The sequence below is a fragment of the Rhinatrema bivittatum genome, chromosome 4 (assembly GCF_901001135.1).
Source record: "Rhinatrema bivittatum chromosome 4, aRhiBiv1.1, whole genome shotgun sequence".
NCBI classification, from domain to species: Eukaryota; Metazoa; Chordata; class Amphibia; order Gymnophiona; family Rhinatrematidae; genus Rhinatrema; species Rhinatrema bivittatum.
In genome coordinates this window covers 204,751,348-204,769,661 of record NC_042618.1, presented here as the reverse complement: position 1 = coordinate 204,769,661, position 18,314 = coordinate 204,751,348, and the positions used below count along the sequence as shown (strand labels likewise).

The 18,314-nt window shown below is 44.7% G+C and overlaps 1 protein-coding gene and 1 long non-coding RNA gene across 4 annotated transcripts in view; one reads left to right on the top strand and one right to left on the bottom strand.

Moving 5' to 3' along the window:
- The first annotated feature begins 671 nt into the window (after positions 1-671).
- On the top strand, positions 672-5,370 carry LOC115090461. The gene is made up of 2 exons (XR_003856402.1): positions 672-886; positions 3,207-5,370. It is a non-coding gene; the product is annotated as an uncharacterized LOC115090461 (long non-coding RNA).
- Positions 5,371-14,004: 8,634 nt separating this feature from the next.
- LOC115090458 (hyaluronidase-3-like) overlaps positions 14,005-18,314 on the bottom strand; it is an 83,341-nt gene continuing 79,031 nt past the window's right edge. For 2 of the 3 annotated variants that reach the window (XM_029599578.1, XM_029599579.1), the window contains exons 4-5: positions 16,491-16,719; positions 14,005-16,103 (exon numbers count right to left, since the gene is read on the bottom strand). In XM_029599578.1, the coding sequence (XP_029455438.1) occupies positions 15,961-16,103; positions 16,491-16,719 (372 nt within the window). In that variant the 3' untranslated portion in view covers positions 14,005-15,960. Of the gene's footprint in view, positions 16,720-18,314 lie in introns of all 3 variants that reach the window. The other variant, XM_029599580.1, reaches the window with a different exon arrangement.

Here is an 18,314-nt window from a genome sequence, read left to right as displayed (position 1 = left end):
CCTTCACATACACACATGCACTCAAGCACACGAGCTCCCTTCATGTAGATACAAACAAATATCCCAACATTCACATGAATTCTCCTACCTCACACAATCTCTCCACACACAAACATTGTCTCTGGGTTCATATAGAAATAATACAGCTAAGTGAGATTTGATGAATTCTTCTGTTAGAATGGGGGAGTCCTGGCTGGCACTGCTGTGGGGAAGCTCACACTGTGGGAGTCACAGTTTGCACTCACAGGGCACTGCTGTAAGGAAGCTCACAATGCAAGCTCCTGGATGGTACCGACAGAGCACTGTGGAAGTTCAGATCTTATTATTGGTATACACAAGACACATTTGTGAGGGGGTCTACACTGCTCTATTGCCTTCCCCTTTCTCTCAAGACAGGAAAAGACTAGAGCTGGCCCTGGCTAGCACCCCTCCTCCTCTCGCTCTCATGCAAACTGGCCCTCTGAGCCCCCCTTCCCAATGTTTCTGTCTTCATTCTATAAAATACATGGAGGTGCGTGAGATCCGTTCCTAATTAGATGAATTGTGAAATGTGGTCAGTACAAGATGTATTGAACTCTTACTATAGCTCCTGTTCCAATTTTTGGCACTGTAGCTCCCAGAAAGCAGTTTTTTGTAATCTCCCTTGTGTATGTCTTTGTCTTCCTAGGAAGCAATCACTCTGGCTCAGGAACTTCTAGGACCGCACACACCCAGTCCAAAGGCCTAGCAGGAGAGGAGCTGGCAATGCTTCCAGCACAGCAGCCAATCAGCCGTTTCCATCTCCTTGGGTGGTGTCCAGCCGGCTGCCACCTTGCCCTGCTTGTCTTTCTGGCAATTCTGCTGCTAGTGGGCAGCATCCTGGCTGCTATCACCCTCTGGCTCAGTGGTATGTTCTCCTCTTTAAGCTTAGACTGGGGCTGACCGGGGGGTAGGCAATGCCGGCCGGATTTGCAGGTTATTCACAATGTATGTGCATTTGCATGCGTGGAGGGGATGCATGCAGATGCGTATCATGAATATTCAGTGTGGCTATCTTGAAAACCCGACCCTCTTGTGGCACTTGAGGACCGGTGTAGTCTATCCCTGCCATAGACACATGCTGCAGTCTTCCCTGGGAAGTCGGGACTCATCTTAGTGGAACAAATCTGGGATTGGATTGGTCCAAATCTTATGACTGCAGCAACTGGGTAAACTTACGGTGGGAGGTTTCTGAATCTGATCTTTTCTCTGACCCCCTTGAGACTCCACCTTTACAGGTGAGACTGGGCATCTCAGCACTAGCACTCCCAGATATCCACTGCTGTCACCGCAGAGCCTGTGTCTGCTGGCAGAGATGAGGAATCCACTGCTGAGTCTCTGTTACAGACTGCTTTATGTGGAGCATTGAACTAGCTACATCTCTGTCTCAACCTGATTCCTCGATCTCTCGTTTAAACCATGTGACCCAATCCTGACCTCCAACTCCTCCTACTAGGCCAGTACTAAGATTCACACACACACACACAGCTCTGACAATGTACTTCAATCCTGGTCTGCTGCACCCCTTGCTATTCCTGTACTGAGATCCACACATACAGCTCTGCTAATGCACCTTATTCCTGCCCTGCAACACCCCCTACCATTTTAGTCCTGAGATCCCCACACAGCTCTGCCATGAAGAGTCTGATTTAGGCTTATCTCTAGCCTTATTCCAGCCCCCCCCCCCCCCCCCCCCCCCCCCCACACACACACACTTTTTCCTTACCCAGCTCACCCATCTCACTCATCCCCCTCTTATTCTGTCTCCTCTTTCCCCCTACTAACTCAGCCCTCGCTTATCTCCATTGCTTAGCCTTTGTTCAGCCGCTTCTCCCCCCATCCCTACTGTTCACCCCTCTTGTTGCTGTTAGAAACAGAACATAATGGCAGATAAAGATCACACAGCCCATCTAATCTTTCCATCCACATCTCCTGCTTATCTGTACTGTCCCTTCCTCTCCCTCAGAGATCCCTTTTCTCCCCTCTCTCCTTCTTCTCACCCAGATGCCGGAAAGTCATCCTTCTCCTTGGATCTTGATGATCTCCGATTCCTCTTACATAAAGGGAACCTCTTCTATTTGATGGTAGAGCAGAAAATAAATTTGCCTGAGTGCCTCTTACATAAAGGGAACCTCTTCTATTTGATGGTAGAGCAGAAAATAAATTTGCCTGAGTGCCTAGTTAATGGGTACTCCAAACTTAAATAAATCAATCTACAACTATAAAATGGATTGAGAGGGTGGAAAGACACTCCCATCTAAATAAAAAGGCTCCATGGAGGCAACAACTCAATAAAGAAAATCAGAGGATAGCCAAGACATGGAGCCTCTACAAAAAGAACTAGGAATCCACACCCTAAAATGGTGATCTGGCTATATATACCAGAGAGACTCTGGTATATAATAATGTGGGTGTATAGCTCTCCCACAGGGGAGAGCTATACACCCACATTATTTCTGTTTTCTCCCCTCACTACTGGTGTACTCTGTCTAACTTCTAGTAGGAATCTTATAGGATCTCTACAGTCACCGATGCAGAACTATATTAAAGGCCTTGCTGAAATACAAGTACACTACATCTAGTGCTCTCCTGTGATCTCAAAAGTTAAAGGAATTTATTAGATTTATATGATGAGACCTACCTCTGGTGAAACCATGCTGCCTTGGATCTCATAATCCACTGGATTCCAGAAACTGCACTATTCTCTATTTTAGCAACAGTTCCATTAATTTAGTCATCACTTCTGTGAGGAGGACTCATATTGGCTGTCTACACTGCACTTCATTTCTGCCTGGCAGCACCCCCTGCTATTCCTATAGGGAGCTCCCCTTTCCCCCTCCCCCCTACCACAGTTCTGCCATTGCACCTCACGCCTGCCCTGCAGCACCATCTGCAATTCCAAAAATATATTTCCTTTGTAGAGACTGAGCCCGTTATGCATAATAATTTTACCAACTTACACAGGCAAATGTTTGCTGAGAATGAGATCAGGAACTGCCAAACTCTGTGTTCTCAAACAAGGCCTGGTTTACTAAGGTTTTTCTCCCATTCTGTGACAGTGGATAGAAATGCTTAATAAATGAGGCCCTTAGTTAGATTGAGCAACAGTGTCCCAGTGTATAAGAGTGTTTGTGCACGAACTGGCGCAGGAGGGTCCCATGCTATGTGGTTTTCTTTTCTCCCCGCAGTCCATCAGAGCAAGTCCCTGCAGGCCCTCTCCCAGCGACTGGCTTCCCAAGAGGAGACCCTCCTGCATTTAAAGCTCATCAGTTCCCAGCTGTGGAAGCTGCTGAACACCAGTGTCTCCAGAGGCAATACCTGAAGGTCCTTTCACCCTGCCTTAACCTGAAGGACCAGTAACCCTTCAACTGCCAGATGCAAGGACACTCTCCACCTCTTCCAGCACACACTGCGCTCTGCTCTGGGCGGAAAGGGTTGACTGGCTGCTCTCCCCACCACTGGGCATCTCCCCAGAGCACCCTGCAGTCTGCTTTGGTCAGAAGGGGTTGACTTGCTGCTCCCCTGCAGCTGGGACAACCTTCTTCTTTTCCAAACTTTTTTTTTTTTTAATTTTCCATTAAATGACTCTGCTTACCAAAGGATCTGAGCAACAACCTGCTCCTTCCAAGAGACTCCTTCCTTTCTTTACAGCACTCAAGAACTGCTTGAGCCAATCCCCAGATCAAGCTCTAGAAGTCTGTCAGCAACACCTCAGGCCCTGGCCCCTGAACACCAGTCCAGACCTTCCAATCTGTGCAAGAGGTCAAGGGCTCTTTAGATGAAAGGTTGGTTAGAATTCTGATGCTAAGGAGGGCGTCGACAGGAAAATCTGTGGAGATGAATGACTGGGGTAGGAGTAGCTCTCTGAAATTGAAGGGATGACGAAAGCAACACTGAAACCACGCTTTGGGATGTTTTCCTTGCCAGATAGGAAAGAAGACATGAAGATGAGAACTGGGCTGGATTAGACCCTGGTTCTTCCCTCCCCTTGTCTTGGACCCCTCTTCTGAAACTCCAGCAGATTTCCTCCTTCACACTCTGGTTCATTCTCTTTCGCTTCCACTATCTGGGCTCTGAGGAATCTGCACTGCGGTTCTTCTTGACCTGTTACTGCATTCCTGCAAGCCCTGTTGGACCCTGCCTATACCACCCGGTCACTCTGCTCCTGGGAGGGCCCTGGACTCTCCTGTTGCTACCCTTATGATAGTCCCAGACTTTGACTTTTGAGGTTCCTAGGCTTTGTTAATCTGTCTTTTTGCAGGTCCCTGACCACTGTCACTATACCTGCCTAGACCTTGCATTGTTTTCTTACCCTATGAGAGCTCCATAATCATTTATTCTCTCCTTTTGAGGACAGCAGGCTCTATTACTCTGTCTCAGTCTGTGACAAAGCCCAGGATTTTTCACTCTGCTCAGGCCCCTGGTTTTTTTTTTTTTGTCAGACTGTCTATGTGAGGTCCCTGAGATTTATCATTACAACCTTGCAAAGGCTTCAGGCTCTGTCATTCTATCCCTTTGACAGCTTCGGGCTCCATCAGTCTGCCTCTGGGAAGGGCTCAGGTCCTGGGTTGGACTCTGTCTCTCTATTTTCTCCCCAGGTTTGATGTCAGACATCAGAATGGAAAAATCATCATGAAAAAGAGGACCCAGCAGTCTATGGAGGCCCTAAGACCACTGGCCCTTGCGGTATACATGCTGCTTGCAAGGCCTCTCTAAGGCAGAGGAGGCCAACTCCAGTCCTAGCCGCAAACAGGCCTGATTTTCAGGATATGAATATGCATGAGAGAGATCTGCATCCAATGGAAGCAGTGCATGACAATCTAGCTCAGGCATATTCATGGTGGATATCCTGAAAACCTGGCCTATTTGTGGCTCTGGAGGACCGAAGTTGGCCTGTCCTGTTCTAGGGGATTGGTTCAGCATTAACCTTCCGGTGCTCCCAAGAGATCCATATAGATTGGGTGAAGAGATGCATCCTTGTGTCCAGTGGTGCCTTCCAACAGGAGCTGGAAGTTACACACAGAATATACACACACCTAGGACCCATACGCCAGTGGCACACACAGTTCTACCTCACAGTGACTTGCTTCTTCCTCACCAAGACACATTAAAGCCCTGGATTGCCTCTGGCTATTTCAGACTTATCCCACAGCTGAAGCGTCTGCCTTTCTGGCAAGCCTAATTTCCTTTTATTCTTAAAGTCTTAATATCTCCCCAAGCAAATCCATGTCTTTAACATGCCCAATGTATATGTTTAAAGAATAACTTTCATGCTACTAACAGGTCAGTCCTAGTGTGCAGTCAGCTACAGGTGCCTTCCTTGACGAATCTGAGTGTTTAAAAAAAAAAAAAGGCATTTGCTGGTAAGCCAACTCGGAAATGCTGCTGGGCACATCCGCCCTCTGAGCTGGGCACATCCATCTTTCTATGGGATGGATCCAGATTCAGATAACTTTATTGGCGTGACAGTTATGTAGGTTTCCAAAGTAATACACATAATAATTAAAATAAGGGCAAGAAAAGAGAGGAATAAAATGATAATAATTGCAGTACAGAGTATGGAAAGGACAGAATCAGGGACATATCTCAGGTTTTGGTGCTGGCCTGTAATGTCCCTGATCAGTTCGCATTTCTGGCCTGGTGGCAGGATTACCACATGTTTTGCTGCTATAGCTGCTGTTTTTCCTCCTCCTCCCAGGATCATAAAAAGTTTTTCTTACCCATTCTTTTGTGAGAAGTCTGATTTTTCTCTCATCAGCTTTGGGAAATGTGCAACTCTAATATCTTTGTATTTTGCACAGCACAGGAGGAAATGCCTGTTTCTATTTCACCAGTGTTGCACTGCATATAGACTCTTTCTTCTTGGGGTTTCCAGTTTAGTTTTTTCTGCATTCCTTTATTTAAAAAATATTTTTGAAATCGCCTCTATCCAGATTTTAAAAACTCATTCAATGTGAAATACAAAAGCTAACACATAACACAAAAACATATAGTAAAAATAAAACAGCACTTAAAATAACAAAAAAATGGGAAGTTGGGTCTCTTTGTAGATTCTCAGTTGTATATTCTACTGACTTAAGTTCAGTGCTGTTGTTGTCTTTGGCTTAATGGCTTTATTATGTTTACGATTTTGACTCAATAAGCATATTTATAAAAAAAATAACATAAAAATAACAAACTTTGAAAAACACTTGCACTATTCCATAAGACCACTGATACAACATCCGTACTATGCAATATTTAGATTTTAATATCCTCTTCTCATTAACCAGGTTTTTATGCCCTTCCAAAATCTCATCAAATCTCTCTCTTCCCTGAACACCACAGGTAGCTCATTCCACAGTTTAGGAATAGCTGAGGAAAAGGCCCAGTTTTGTAAGCGTATATGCCTAAAAACCTTTACAGATGGCAATTGCAACTGAAACCGATGCTGTGTCCTAGTTTCCCATCTACTATTGTACCATTGGCTACATCCCCTGAGATGTGGCGAACATATCTTATTCAATATCTTGAAATCAAGGCTAAACATTTAAATTTGCAACATTGAATAATAGACAATCAATGCAACTTTAAAAACAAAGGCTGCACAGGCATGCGACGGTCACTTCCAGTTATTAACCATGCCATCATATTCTGCATAACTTACAATCTTCTAATTGTTTTATTTGGTAATCCCAAATAAAGTGCATTGCAATAGTCAAACTGTGATATACTAAGGTGAAAGTCACTTTTTTCAATGCTCCCATCTCCAAAAATGGTCTCAATTGTCTCACCCAATTCAACCTTTGATAGTCAGATCTAGTCACTGATGAAATCTTTTTTTTCGAAGTTAGTGAAGAATCTAATTTGACCCCCAACGATTTAATCACTTCTGTTGCCTTTAACTTAGTATGCTCAACTACTGAATAGGGTACTATTATCCTTGTACCCAACTTCAATAACCTCTGATTTACTAAGATTCAAAACTAATCTGTTCTCCCTTTCTAATTCCCTCTCCTCTTTCTATTTCTAATCTTTCATCACTTATCCTAAATTTTGTGCCTATTTTTTTGCATTTGTGACCAAGATGAGTATTTTCTGTGTAGAGAATCTGTAGCTCTCCAGCTTTTATTGTTTTTCAATTTGCACCTCCCAGTGGGAAGTGTATTGGTGTTCTAGGGCCCATTGAAATATTTGCATTGCCACCTTTTCATAGGCTGGGTTGTTGTTTAAGTTGCAGGTGTTAGTGCTGGATTAGTAGGGAAGATTTGCTATATAAGTGTGTTTTATCCTAGGGTTTTGTGTTACTTCAAAGAGTGCCTGGTAGTGGTGGGAGTTTGTGTAGCTGTTTTTGAGATGACACCAGAATTTGAATATTATTTTTTTGCATGGTGAGTAGTAAGGGGAAGCATCCTAATTCTGCACTGCACCCACTTTAGAGTGTATTTCTGTGGATATGGTCAAGCCCATATCACTGTCCTGCTGTGCAACACAAGATGGATTCAAGAAGTGAAAATTTCAAGCTATTTTATCAGTGAAGTCTGCATTTCAGTTTGTTAAAAACACATCTGAATAGTTGGGTGAGCTGATACCTTTCAAAGGCTATGGAATGTCTAAAGATGTTCGTTTTCAGGGCTACTGGAGTCATTGTGCTGAATTTCTGTAGGGGAACGGAATGTAGGTTGTGAAAACAGGTCCACTACATTAATTTACATAATGCTAAAGGAATTAACAGCAAAAGTATAGAGGTTCTACAGTGACAAATTATAGGGAGCTAAGTAGGTGCTAGGATACCTGCTTCAGGGCTGTGAGTTAGCAGGATCAAAGCGAAGAGAAATGAGGTTTATCTTTACTTGCTTTGCAGTTTGTGACACATTTGATTGGAACAGCACAGAAATTATTCATAGATTATGTCCGTCATGTTTTGGGATCAGATAAGTGCCCCATCTGAAGATTTCTATTTTTGGTGAGCTAACATGGTATTCCCTTTCTACTGCTTAAAAAAAATAAACATACATACCTCTCTGCTCAGGAAGGCAAGTTGTACCTGGCTGGATGCTAAGGCTGCATTTTTAGGTAGCATGACAATTCATCCTTAGCATTTGCACTCAGCTGTATATTTCCATCACCAAAAAGGCTGGGCTCTAAGGCATTCCTAGGATGATCCCAGGTCGACCAAACAGGTTGATCCTATCCTGGCTTTGCCTCTACATGCATAGAATTGTAGTTCTGATTGTCCCATTGATTTCCCTTAGGCAGTCAGAATTACAAATCCATGCATGTAATGGGGCAAAACCAGGACTGGATGAACCTGTTTGATCCACCTGGGGTTAGTTGTTAAACCCTAAGCATTGCACTGGGGCATTGGGATTGGCAGGCTATATGGACCTAAATGGTCCTTATTGGCCATTATATTCCCCGGTATCAGTAGGAACAGGATTGGGAGATACAGTATTGAAAACCAGCCACCCTAACTCCCTCAAGTGCAGAGGCAAGGGGAGAGGTGAGAGGTGAGAAGGATGAAGCCAAAGCTTAGGGACACTCAAGCCGTGGAGGAGCTGATTTGGAACTCCCGAGGTTGGTGCTGGCAGGTTTATGGTGGACCACATTTTGGCAACAGACTCACTGGTTTTGGTAGGTGTTTGGATTGTTACAAAACTTGGTGATAGGAGGGAGGCCGAGTGTTGGATTAATTATTTTATTTATTTATTTAAATTCTTTTACTATACCGATACTCAAGCCACGGTCTTATCGTACCGGTTTACAATAGAACAGGGGAAACCAATTAACAACTATGTAGAAGGTAAAAGTTACATCAAACAGGGAGCGAAAAACTTGGGAGCTGGAGGACAGGAAAGATATTTTAAAACTATGGAGAGAGATTTTAAAACGATATCAACTGAAGAGTGCTAAAATAGTCATTGAAAAACCAAGAAAACCAAGGACAGCGATACAGAATCAGCTAGATTAAACTCGGCTGTGGGTTAATCTTGGGTAATTATTCACAATTATTCATAAATCTTGTGGACGGGGGAAGCATGAGGGTAAGCAGGGGGGGGGGGGGTAGGAGGGCTGGGATGGGAGTAGGGGGAGAAGGGAGGCAGTCAAGGGTGAGAGACAATGTGTTTGATAAAGTGTTCCTTCAACCGTAATTATGGGATGTGGTATGCTTATCTGCATGGGATGGTAAAGAAACATTGGGCTACCTGCATGGATCAGCAGTTACAACTCAAAAACAGCACAGGTACGACAGCATTGGGTTTCTAAGAAGGCACAGAGGCAACTGCCCAGAGCGGTGATAATTATAGCCCTAAACGGCAGTGCATCTACCAATACCTTCTTGGAAACCTGATTGCACAAAGCAGTGGTTACAACCCTAGCACAAGCAGTACAGCTGCATTGGGCTTCCAAAAATGCTGGGATAACCTGCAGGGAGGGACACCAGGGTTCAAACCCAAACTTCAGCGATCAATGGGGAGGTTGGACGACAACTGCACTGATTTTGCAGGCCATGGCAACTACTACAAAACTACGGCAACCATACTCCTTCATCCAAAACTTGTTAGTAAGACAAGGAAGGGGGCCTGGGTGTTGGATTAAGTATCGGTCAAAGCTGAAGATGGTGACGTGGTGAATGCCAGCACTTTTTGACAGATTTTGGGCCTGCTTAGGACAGATATGGAGGGCTGCGATAGGAAAAGGGTGGAAGGTTCAGGTAAAAGACATGGGGGGATGGGAAACTGGGAATTTATTTGCTCTTCTAAACAAAGAGGAAGAACGTCAACTGGGCAGGCAGGATGGGAAAATTCGGCCTTTATTTACTGCCATTTACTGTGTTACTATTTATCATTCCGCAATGAGTGCAGCGGATTGATGGCCCGTGAAAAAAAAGGGGTGGAGGGGGGCCGACAGTGTGCAGCCGGCTGCATCGCGGCAGTGCAGTTTCGTCCCCCGCAGTACGGCCGTGCCTCACACTATCGCCCCCATGGCACCACGGGCAAAGGTGGTGGTATCTCCCGCGGCGCTGCCGGGCCATAGCCCTGCCCAAACCCCGCCCACACTCTTCCCCTCCCCCTGACTTAAATAGCACCGCTGCGATGGGGCCGGTATTGCATGCGTTAGGGCCTTATCACGTGCGATAACTGCACATCGCAGTTTACAAAATGACCCTGCAAGTCTGTTAAACGGTGCCTGCGAGACTTAAGCAAGCAAACACATTCTCCTACATCTAGAACTGCTGCACGGGCCCCACAGCTGCTGCCTCTAGGCCATCCCAGGACTAGCACAACCTTGGCTGTCGCTATCAGCAAGGCTCCTGGAGGGACAGTGCCCTTTAATTAGTGTGCAATTCTAATAACCATATTGGTCCCGGAGAAAAATAAGAATCCTAGGAGGTTATGAGACCTTGAAGAACCAACAGAAGTGCTGAGCTCATCTACCACCACAACTTTTGTTGTTGTTCCTTTAATACAGCTCACAGCCATCTAGGACTCCCCTTCTGTGCCCTGTCTTGGGCACTCATCGCATCAATGGGGCTCATCGCATCTTAACTTGCTCAGTAACACCAGACTCGAGGAACCTTCCCCCCCTTTCTCTTGATACACTGTTACTTTAAATTATTTGTATTTATTGAAAAACTATCTAGCGCTCATCACTGTTTTGGGATCTTTTATTTATTAAACATTCTGCACATGTATAAGCTTCATAACTATGCACCATTCTAATCTCATCTTGTTTTCGGGTTAATGTAAGCTCTTCCTACCCAGGTTGGGGGGGTCACCAGGATAGTTTGGGCATGGGACGTACAACTATGTGTAAATGGTAAAATATCTAGCGATGTTCAGCTTTGTGCACTTTTAGTTTTGATGAAAGAAGATATTTTGGCTGTTTTAGGAATATTCATTTCTGGCCTGTGGAGATTTAGTTTTGTGTATAATGTTTTGCACATTTTGATTTTCGTAGACTAGAGCAGTGGTTCTCAACCCAGTCCTCAGGGCACACTTAGCTAGTCAGGTTTTCAGGATATTCAAAATGAATATGCATGGTATTGATCTGAATGCACTGCCTCCACTGTATGTAACTCTGTCTTGTGCATAGTCGGTGTGGAGATCCTGGAAACCTGGCTGGCTAGCTGAGGACCAGGTTGAGAACCTCTGGCCTAGCGCGACTAGAATCTATATCAGGGCTCCCCAGGCCCGTCCTGGGACCCCACAGCCAGTCAGGTTTTTAGGATATCCACAATGAATATGCATGAGATAAATCTTCATAGCCCGGAGACTCGGTATATGCAACCAATGGGTTAAATGAAAGTGAGTGTCAAAAGAACAGAAGTTGGCAGAAGGGAATGGATGAGAATAATGTACAAGCTGCCAGGAAAGCACAGAAAAATGTTTACTTGTCAAAAAGGTTAAGGGTGTAGTAGTTGATTCCCCACTTTTGCTGCCACGGTAAAAAGATTTCCATGTGAATTGTGTGATGGATAAAAGCTGCACAAGAGAAGCAGCTAACTAGGAATTGGGAGTCCCTGTGGGACAAAAAACACCAGCCCACGAAGGCTAGCCTAGAAGAGTAGCTGTATCGAACCTAGGGAAAGCAGCAATACTTTATCCACAGGAGGGTTAGAACTCTTGTCTTCAGGAGTTATGCACAGGCCTACCGGGCAACGTAAATTACTATATTAATTACCTGATGGCCCAGAAGATCCAGGTTTAATTCCTGAGCCTGATTCCCGTTCCTTAGGCTGGCAGCGGCTGTGGATATTGTAGGGACGGGGTTCACAGCCCCAGGGAGGGAATCTTTCCCAGTGCTCCACACTGACATCCACTGGCTGACTCCAGCGTGCTCTTACACTGGTCTCCAGGTCCTCGCCTCTCAGCTAAAAGACTGCTGCTGCTGCTGCTGCTGCTGTGGCTCTACTAGATGGGAGCAAAACCGGGGAAGAACACCAGGTTGCCGTAAATGAAGTTTGTTCTGCTAACTCCAACTGGGGTAGGGTCCAGATGAACTGGATGCCCATAGGAACAGGAAAAATGCTACTGGGCAAAACAAATCAAAGAAACCTTCAAAATGGCTAGTACTGTGTGGTTAAGAAAGCAAGAATGCCAGCAAAACTTTCTCGAGTCCTGGAGGCATGTTCTTATCCAATACTGGGTAAGAGCAGAAAAGGGACCCACTGCCAGGTAAGATCATGCTGTGCATGCCAAAATCTCCATATTAGGACTTCATTTGGTTTGAGTTGCAGTAAGACACGAGGGACCAGCAGCCATGGACCTAGCAGCACAGCTCATCGCATCACCTACTGGAGACCACAGTCATTATGTTAATGAGCTCCTTGTATGCAAATCTAAGGATTTTAATGTTACTTCACAGGGGAGGGTGCTTGGATATACAAAGAGGGGCATACCCAGCAGAAGAAAAGAGGTAATAATGATACCATTTGGTGAGGCCCTCACCCGAGTGCTGTGTTCAGTGCTGGAGACCTTATCTCAGAAAGGATAGAGAAAGGCAGGAAACGGTCCAGAGAAAGGCAATCAAAGTGGTCCAGGGTCTGTACTGGAAGCCCTCTAAGACTGAAGGAATTTAATATGTGTACCTTAGAAGAAAGATGGGAGGGGATATGATACAGACATTTACATTTATTTATTTATTTAAAATCTTTTCTATACCGTCTCTAAGTTATATACCATCACAACGGTTTACATGTAGGCACATAAAGTAGGTGAGATGTGTACTATAGTACATTCTAACAGGTGCCACAAAAGGTTCACTTACAATATATTATATAATACAATCGATTGTTTAGTGCAGTAGGTCATGACCAGGTGTACCTGTAAGGTACTATTCACAGGTAAAATTCATATTCTCTGTGTTTTACAATTACGTTTGTTATGAAATAGAGTTGTTAGACTATTTTAATGCACATTCTGAGAATAGTGCTGTGTGCTGGTGCTCTTCTGCCTATTCCTGTAAGGACTTGAGAGGTATTCATGCACAGGAAGCCAAGCTCCTTCATTAGAAAGGAAGCTACAGAACTATGGGCCACAGTATGAAGCACTGAGGGGGCAGATTCAGATACAAACCAATTAACCTAAAAGCTTTTAATTAACAGTAAAAACATTTCTGTTTAGGGAGGCGTTTAATTTAAATTAGTACGTATTATGGTTAATATCCTGGAGGAGGAGGAAGTGCAGGTTATAAATTATGGCCTCAATATTCAAAGCTGAGCACCTGCGTAAGATAGCCAGATACGTTATCCAGCTAATTTACAAAGGATCTTCAGCAGTATGGCTAAGCTGATGAATATCCCTGTAGAAATCGCCACTTAAGCCGATAACTCATATCCGGCCAAGTTTAGACCTGCTAGAAAAGAACATATTACGCCGGTACTGATGGAACGCCATTGGTTACCAATAGAGCAGAGAGTGCAGTATACAGCGCTATGCATCCTACATAAAGCAATTCATAATGAAAACGTTGATTGGCTAAATGCGGCAATAAGGTTACATATACCGCAGAAAAATTTGAGATCTGCTAATAAAGGTCTCCTCCTATCTATCCAATCTTTGGTATCCGCAAAGTTAACTTCCATAAGGGAAAGAGCATTGTCTGTGGCCGGACCGACTATCTGGAACAATCTGCCAGTTGAATGAAGATTAGAATTGAATACAGCACAATTTAAGAAAAAAAAATAAACATGATTATATAAGCAAGCTTTTGTCACAGAGAATAATGAGACATAATAAGATCTTATAGTTAATAAATGGAGCAAGTACGAGGAAGCAGTGAGCATTAAGTAATGATATGAATGTCCGGATGAATCTATTATTTCTTTGTTTTTACTCTGTAAATTATTGTTTAAAGTTTTAAGAAAGCAAGAGTGTAACCACAGCTATTGGAAATATTGTTTGTCATTAGTTTGATATTTGTAAATATTGTAAACCGTTATGATGGTTGTATCCAAATAGCGGTATATCAATTTTTTTTAAATAAATAAATATTAAGCCGGTCTAACTTATCGATGTACCATGGGTGGATAAGTCTGAATATCAGCGCTTATTTGGCTATGATAGATGGATAAGTATTTCCTCCCAAACCACCCATTGCTCACTCATTAGATATCCGGCTATCTACTTAACTGGATAAGTACCTGTCGAGCTAAGTGGCAACCGCTGAACATAGCTGGGAATTCAGCAGCCACCACTTATCCAGCTAAGTAGCACTCAATATCAGCTTCCCCGAGTACAGGGTAAGCTATGTAGGTGCTGCTAATTGAGAAGATTTTGAGAAGGTGATGTTTGGAAGTTTTGCTTTTTATGTGTGAAAGTTTGTCTATTTGGTAATTATGAATGGGTTGTTGTGAGCTGCTTAGAACCTGGGATAATGCAGCATAGAAATACTTTTAAATACATCTTATGTTTAAAACTTTTTATTAATTCAACCATACAAACATTTGGCATGCATTGACACTTGCGCATACCAGATCAAAATCAGAACATTGCAACCTCCATACACTTTATTTTTGAAAATTAGAAATTATAATCCCTGACTATATGCAATGTAAATACATTTAAAAAAATGTCAGGAGGTATTTTTTTCTTGAAGAGGGTGGTGGATACCTGGCGAGCCGCCCTAGAGGAGGTGGTAATGTCGAGGACAGTGACAGACTTTAAAAAAAAAAAAAAAAAAAAGCATGGCATAAACAACAGAGAGGATCCCTGGCAGCAAGAGAATGGTAATGAGGAACCTGCACAACCTTTGCTGAGCGACAGTGATAAGGCTGCATTGTGCTTCCTGGATGACATGGGGAAAACCTGCATGGAGCAGCAGCTGTAACCCTAAAGGGGACACAGCTGGATTGGGGGTTGGGTTCTGCATGAAAATTTGATCTATTTTGCATAAATGTGCAAAAGAATCACTTTTGGGCAAACTAGATGGGCCTTTTGGTCTTTACCTGTTGTCATTTACTATGTTACCACCCAATTGTCCATCTTCTCTCATCTCCCACTTCTTCCTCTTTCTCAAGCTCTCAATCTGCCATTTCCAGCTCCCTTCCAAATCTCCCCCTTCTCTCCCGGTCCTCCACCCCTGCCAGTCTTGTAGCTCCATTCACTTCCCTATTAACTAGCATCTTCTGTTTCTCCATCTCTTCCTCACATCCCGCTCTTTTCATTTCCCAGTTCCCCATCTCTCACGTCCCTCCCAATCTTCTGTTTTCCCCTCACCTGCCAAATCTCCATCACCCCCCTTCACTACCAATCTAAGTCCTACATCTCCCCATCTCCTCTCAATCTTCCATCTCCACTTGCCTCCTGCGCCTACATCTTCCCTTCATATGTCTCATTCTTCCTTCTAACCTCTGCCACAAACCTCCTTCTCCTGCGCGCCTCATTTTCCATCCTTTCTAATCCCCTCTCTTCCATCACCTCCCGATCCATTTTCCTACTTTTCATGACCTGCCAGTCTTCCCACTTCCTCTCCATCCATCTCACTTCTCAGTCCCCCCTCGATTCCTAATTCCCTCTCTAAATTTCCCACCTTTCCCATTTTAAGTACAGAGCAGGTCCGAGGGGCTGCAATCGTAGAGGAGTTTTGGTGACAGCAAGATCAACATGAAAAGGAGAATTGTTCCCAGTTATTATGGGGTGCAATGTGTGCATTATCTCTGTAAAGGTCTGGGGTAGAATTCACCTCTATATTTTATACATTTATTTATTCAACTTGATAAACCGCCTAATATAAAATTTCGAAGCGGTTCGCAAGAATAATCAAATTCACTCACTGAATATAAAGACCAATATTATAAAACAAGCTATAAATCCTTGCGAAAATTGATCAATGGTAAGAAAGATTTGTTGATCTCTGATTAACTGGCTGCAAGGGATGCCTGCTATAACAGGGAATAACAGGGAATAACAGGAGCTGGTGAGTCCATAGTACTCTCCCCAAACCTTGTGAAATGTGACATCATGTACAGCCCCCACTGCATTCATTTATTATAAAGTACCCTTGAAGTTCATGTTCACAGCTCTTCATTATTTTCTTGTAACAGATTGGGTAGGATGATCCTCTGCTTTGTACCTCTGAATGTTTCAACGTCCTTCCTCCATCTGAAACAAAACTGCATTCAGAATAAGAAATGGAGGTGTCACTGATTGAAGGCTCCTCTTGGTAGCCTGGTGGCTACAGTGACCACAAAGAATCATGCTGAAGGGACAGGCTGAATCAGTCCTCGTTTTATTCCATTGCATAGATGTAGGACTACACCTTCATACCTGCAATGGGGTAGAACCAGGGATGGTTCAGCCTGTCCTTTTGGACATGGAGCTGCATGGTTACCCTACTTGTGGCTCTCTTCAACCACCCATCTGCCTCATCCTATATCCCCACCCCACTGCATGCATTAGCTGAGCTTCTTACTCTACATCTTGCTCCACTCCAGCCCCTGTAACAATGACATCGAAACAATTCCTTCATTTGCGCCAAGTCACCCTCACTCAGTTCCCCAACAGCCACAGGGTCTCCTTGGCCCCCGTCAGCTGGGGCGATGTGGAAGCTCTGGGGGTGGAGGTGAAGGAAAGCATTCAGATTCTCGGGGTCCCTTCTGGCACAACGCCCGTTCCTGCTGCACAGTCGAGCGCTGCAGGCCTCTGCCGCTACTGTCACGTTCACGATGTACTTCCCCAAGGATGTTATCAGGTTCCTGCGCAGATTCACACAGCGCCTCTGAAAACAGCAAGGAAAGTTGCAGTGACACACAGATCAGAGCACAGGAACCCCATCACTGCAAATCTGCACCACTGGTAGGGACTCTATTGATCAACGGCCTTAAACACTTTAATGGAATTCCTATTGCTGACATTTAAATAATGGAACAGTATATCCGTAATTTTATTTTTTGGTTGAGGGAGGTTCAGCTTTCAGGTGTATTGGAGCCAGCACCTGTTTGGTTACAGCATCATGAGCCTTCACTCACAACTACTTAGGTGCCCCTCGCCTCCTCCCCATTTGTTTATCATCTCCCCCTTCCCATATAGCCCCGTCATTTATTTATTTATTTATTTAAAACATTTTTATATACTGGCATTAGTTGTGGACATCATGCCGGTTTACAGTAAAACGGGTTAAGCTTGGAAATTACATTTTAACAGGGAGATCAAAACTGGGAAAGGGGTAACAAAAGGTAGCTGAGAAGAGAAAGGATAACACGTGGTTCCTCAAAGTGAGAAGAGAGAGTATAACAAGATATGGTTCCTCAATGTGAGGAAAACAGCAAGGAGTGACAGCCCTCAACCAGAGGACACAGACCCCGGCTCCCTTCAGGACCTGTGCACCCTTAGTCTGGCACGATGTGTTGCCATTATGCAAGGTCTGGGACTCCCTCCTAAAAACAAAAGATATTCCAGGCTGGGTCAGGCTAAAAGTACGTCAAGCCCAACATGCTGTCTCTCCCCTTGCTATGGGCATCTAAATTACAGTGCGGCCTTAAGAATTTTATTTTTTTATCAAGCCAAAATATATTTATTTTTCAACGCCACAAGCAGTAAATTTAAGTGTCACAACGATATTAAGTAGGAGGACAGACAGAGGACCGTATTTTTTACTTTCTCATGAGCCCTTGACTCGCGAATTGACTTTACTCCACCTCCGGAGCTGGAGTTAAATTTGCCGTGTTAAAACGTATGGGTTGGGTGCCCAGCGATTTCCTGCTTCGGGGGGTAACAGCTAATAGCCTCATCTACATGGAATGTGCACGTGATGGGCGCTATCGGCTACGCATTTGTTTGGGTGCGCGTTTTGGATGCGCTAATCTCCTTATTGCATCGGGTGCTCGTCTAGCGTGTGCAAAACATGCGTCCAACCGCACGTAGACCCATGTGCTAGGCTGAGCGCACTTTATTGCATCGGCCCCTGTGTGTTACTATGAAAGCCTTGGAGACAGTGGCGTAGCCACGGGTGGGCCTGGGTGGGCAGGTGCCCACCCAACTTAGACCCAGGCCCACCCAACTGGCACCGGAACTGCAAGGCTGTCGCGGGATCCCATCCCCGCGACAGCGAACAAGAGAACCCACGCCTCGCGCGCCATCACTGCACACGTGGGGAAGCGCTGCTGCGGCCGTATGGCCAACCGGTCTTCCTGTTCGGGGGGGGGAGTGGAAGCGCCGCGCGCAGCTTCCGCTTCCTCCCCCCAATGCAGGAAGATCAGCTGCCTCTCCTGCTGCCACCCGTTCTCCTGCTATCTTCGGGCCAAACGGCCGCCGAACTTCCTGTTTGGGGGAGCGGAAGCGCCGCGCACAGCTTCCACTCCCCCAAAGCAGGAA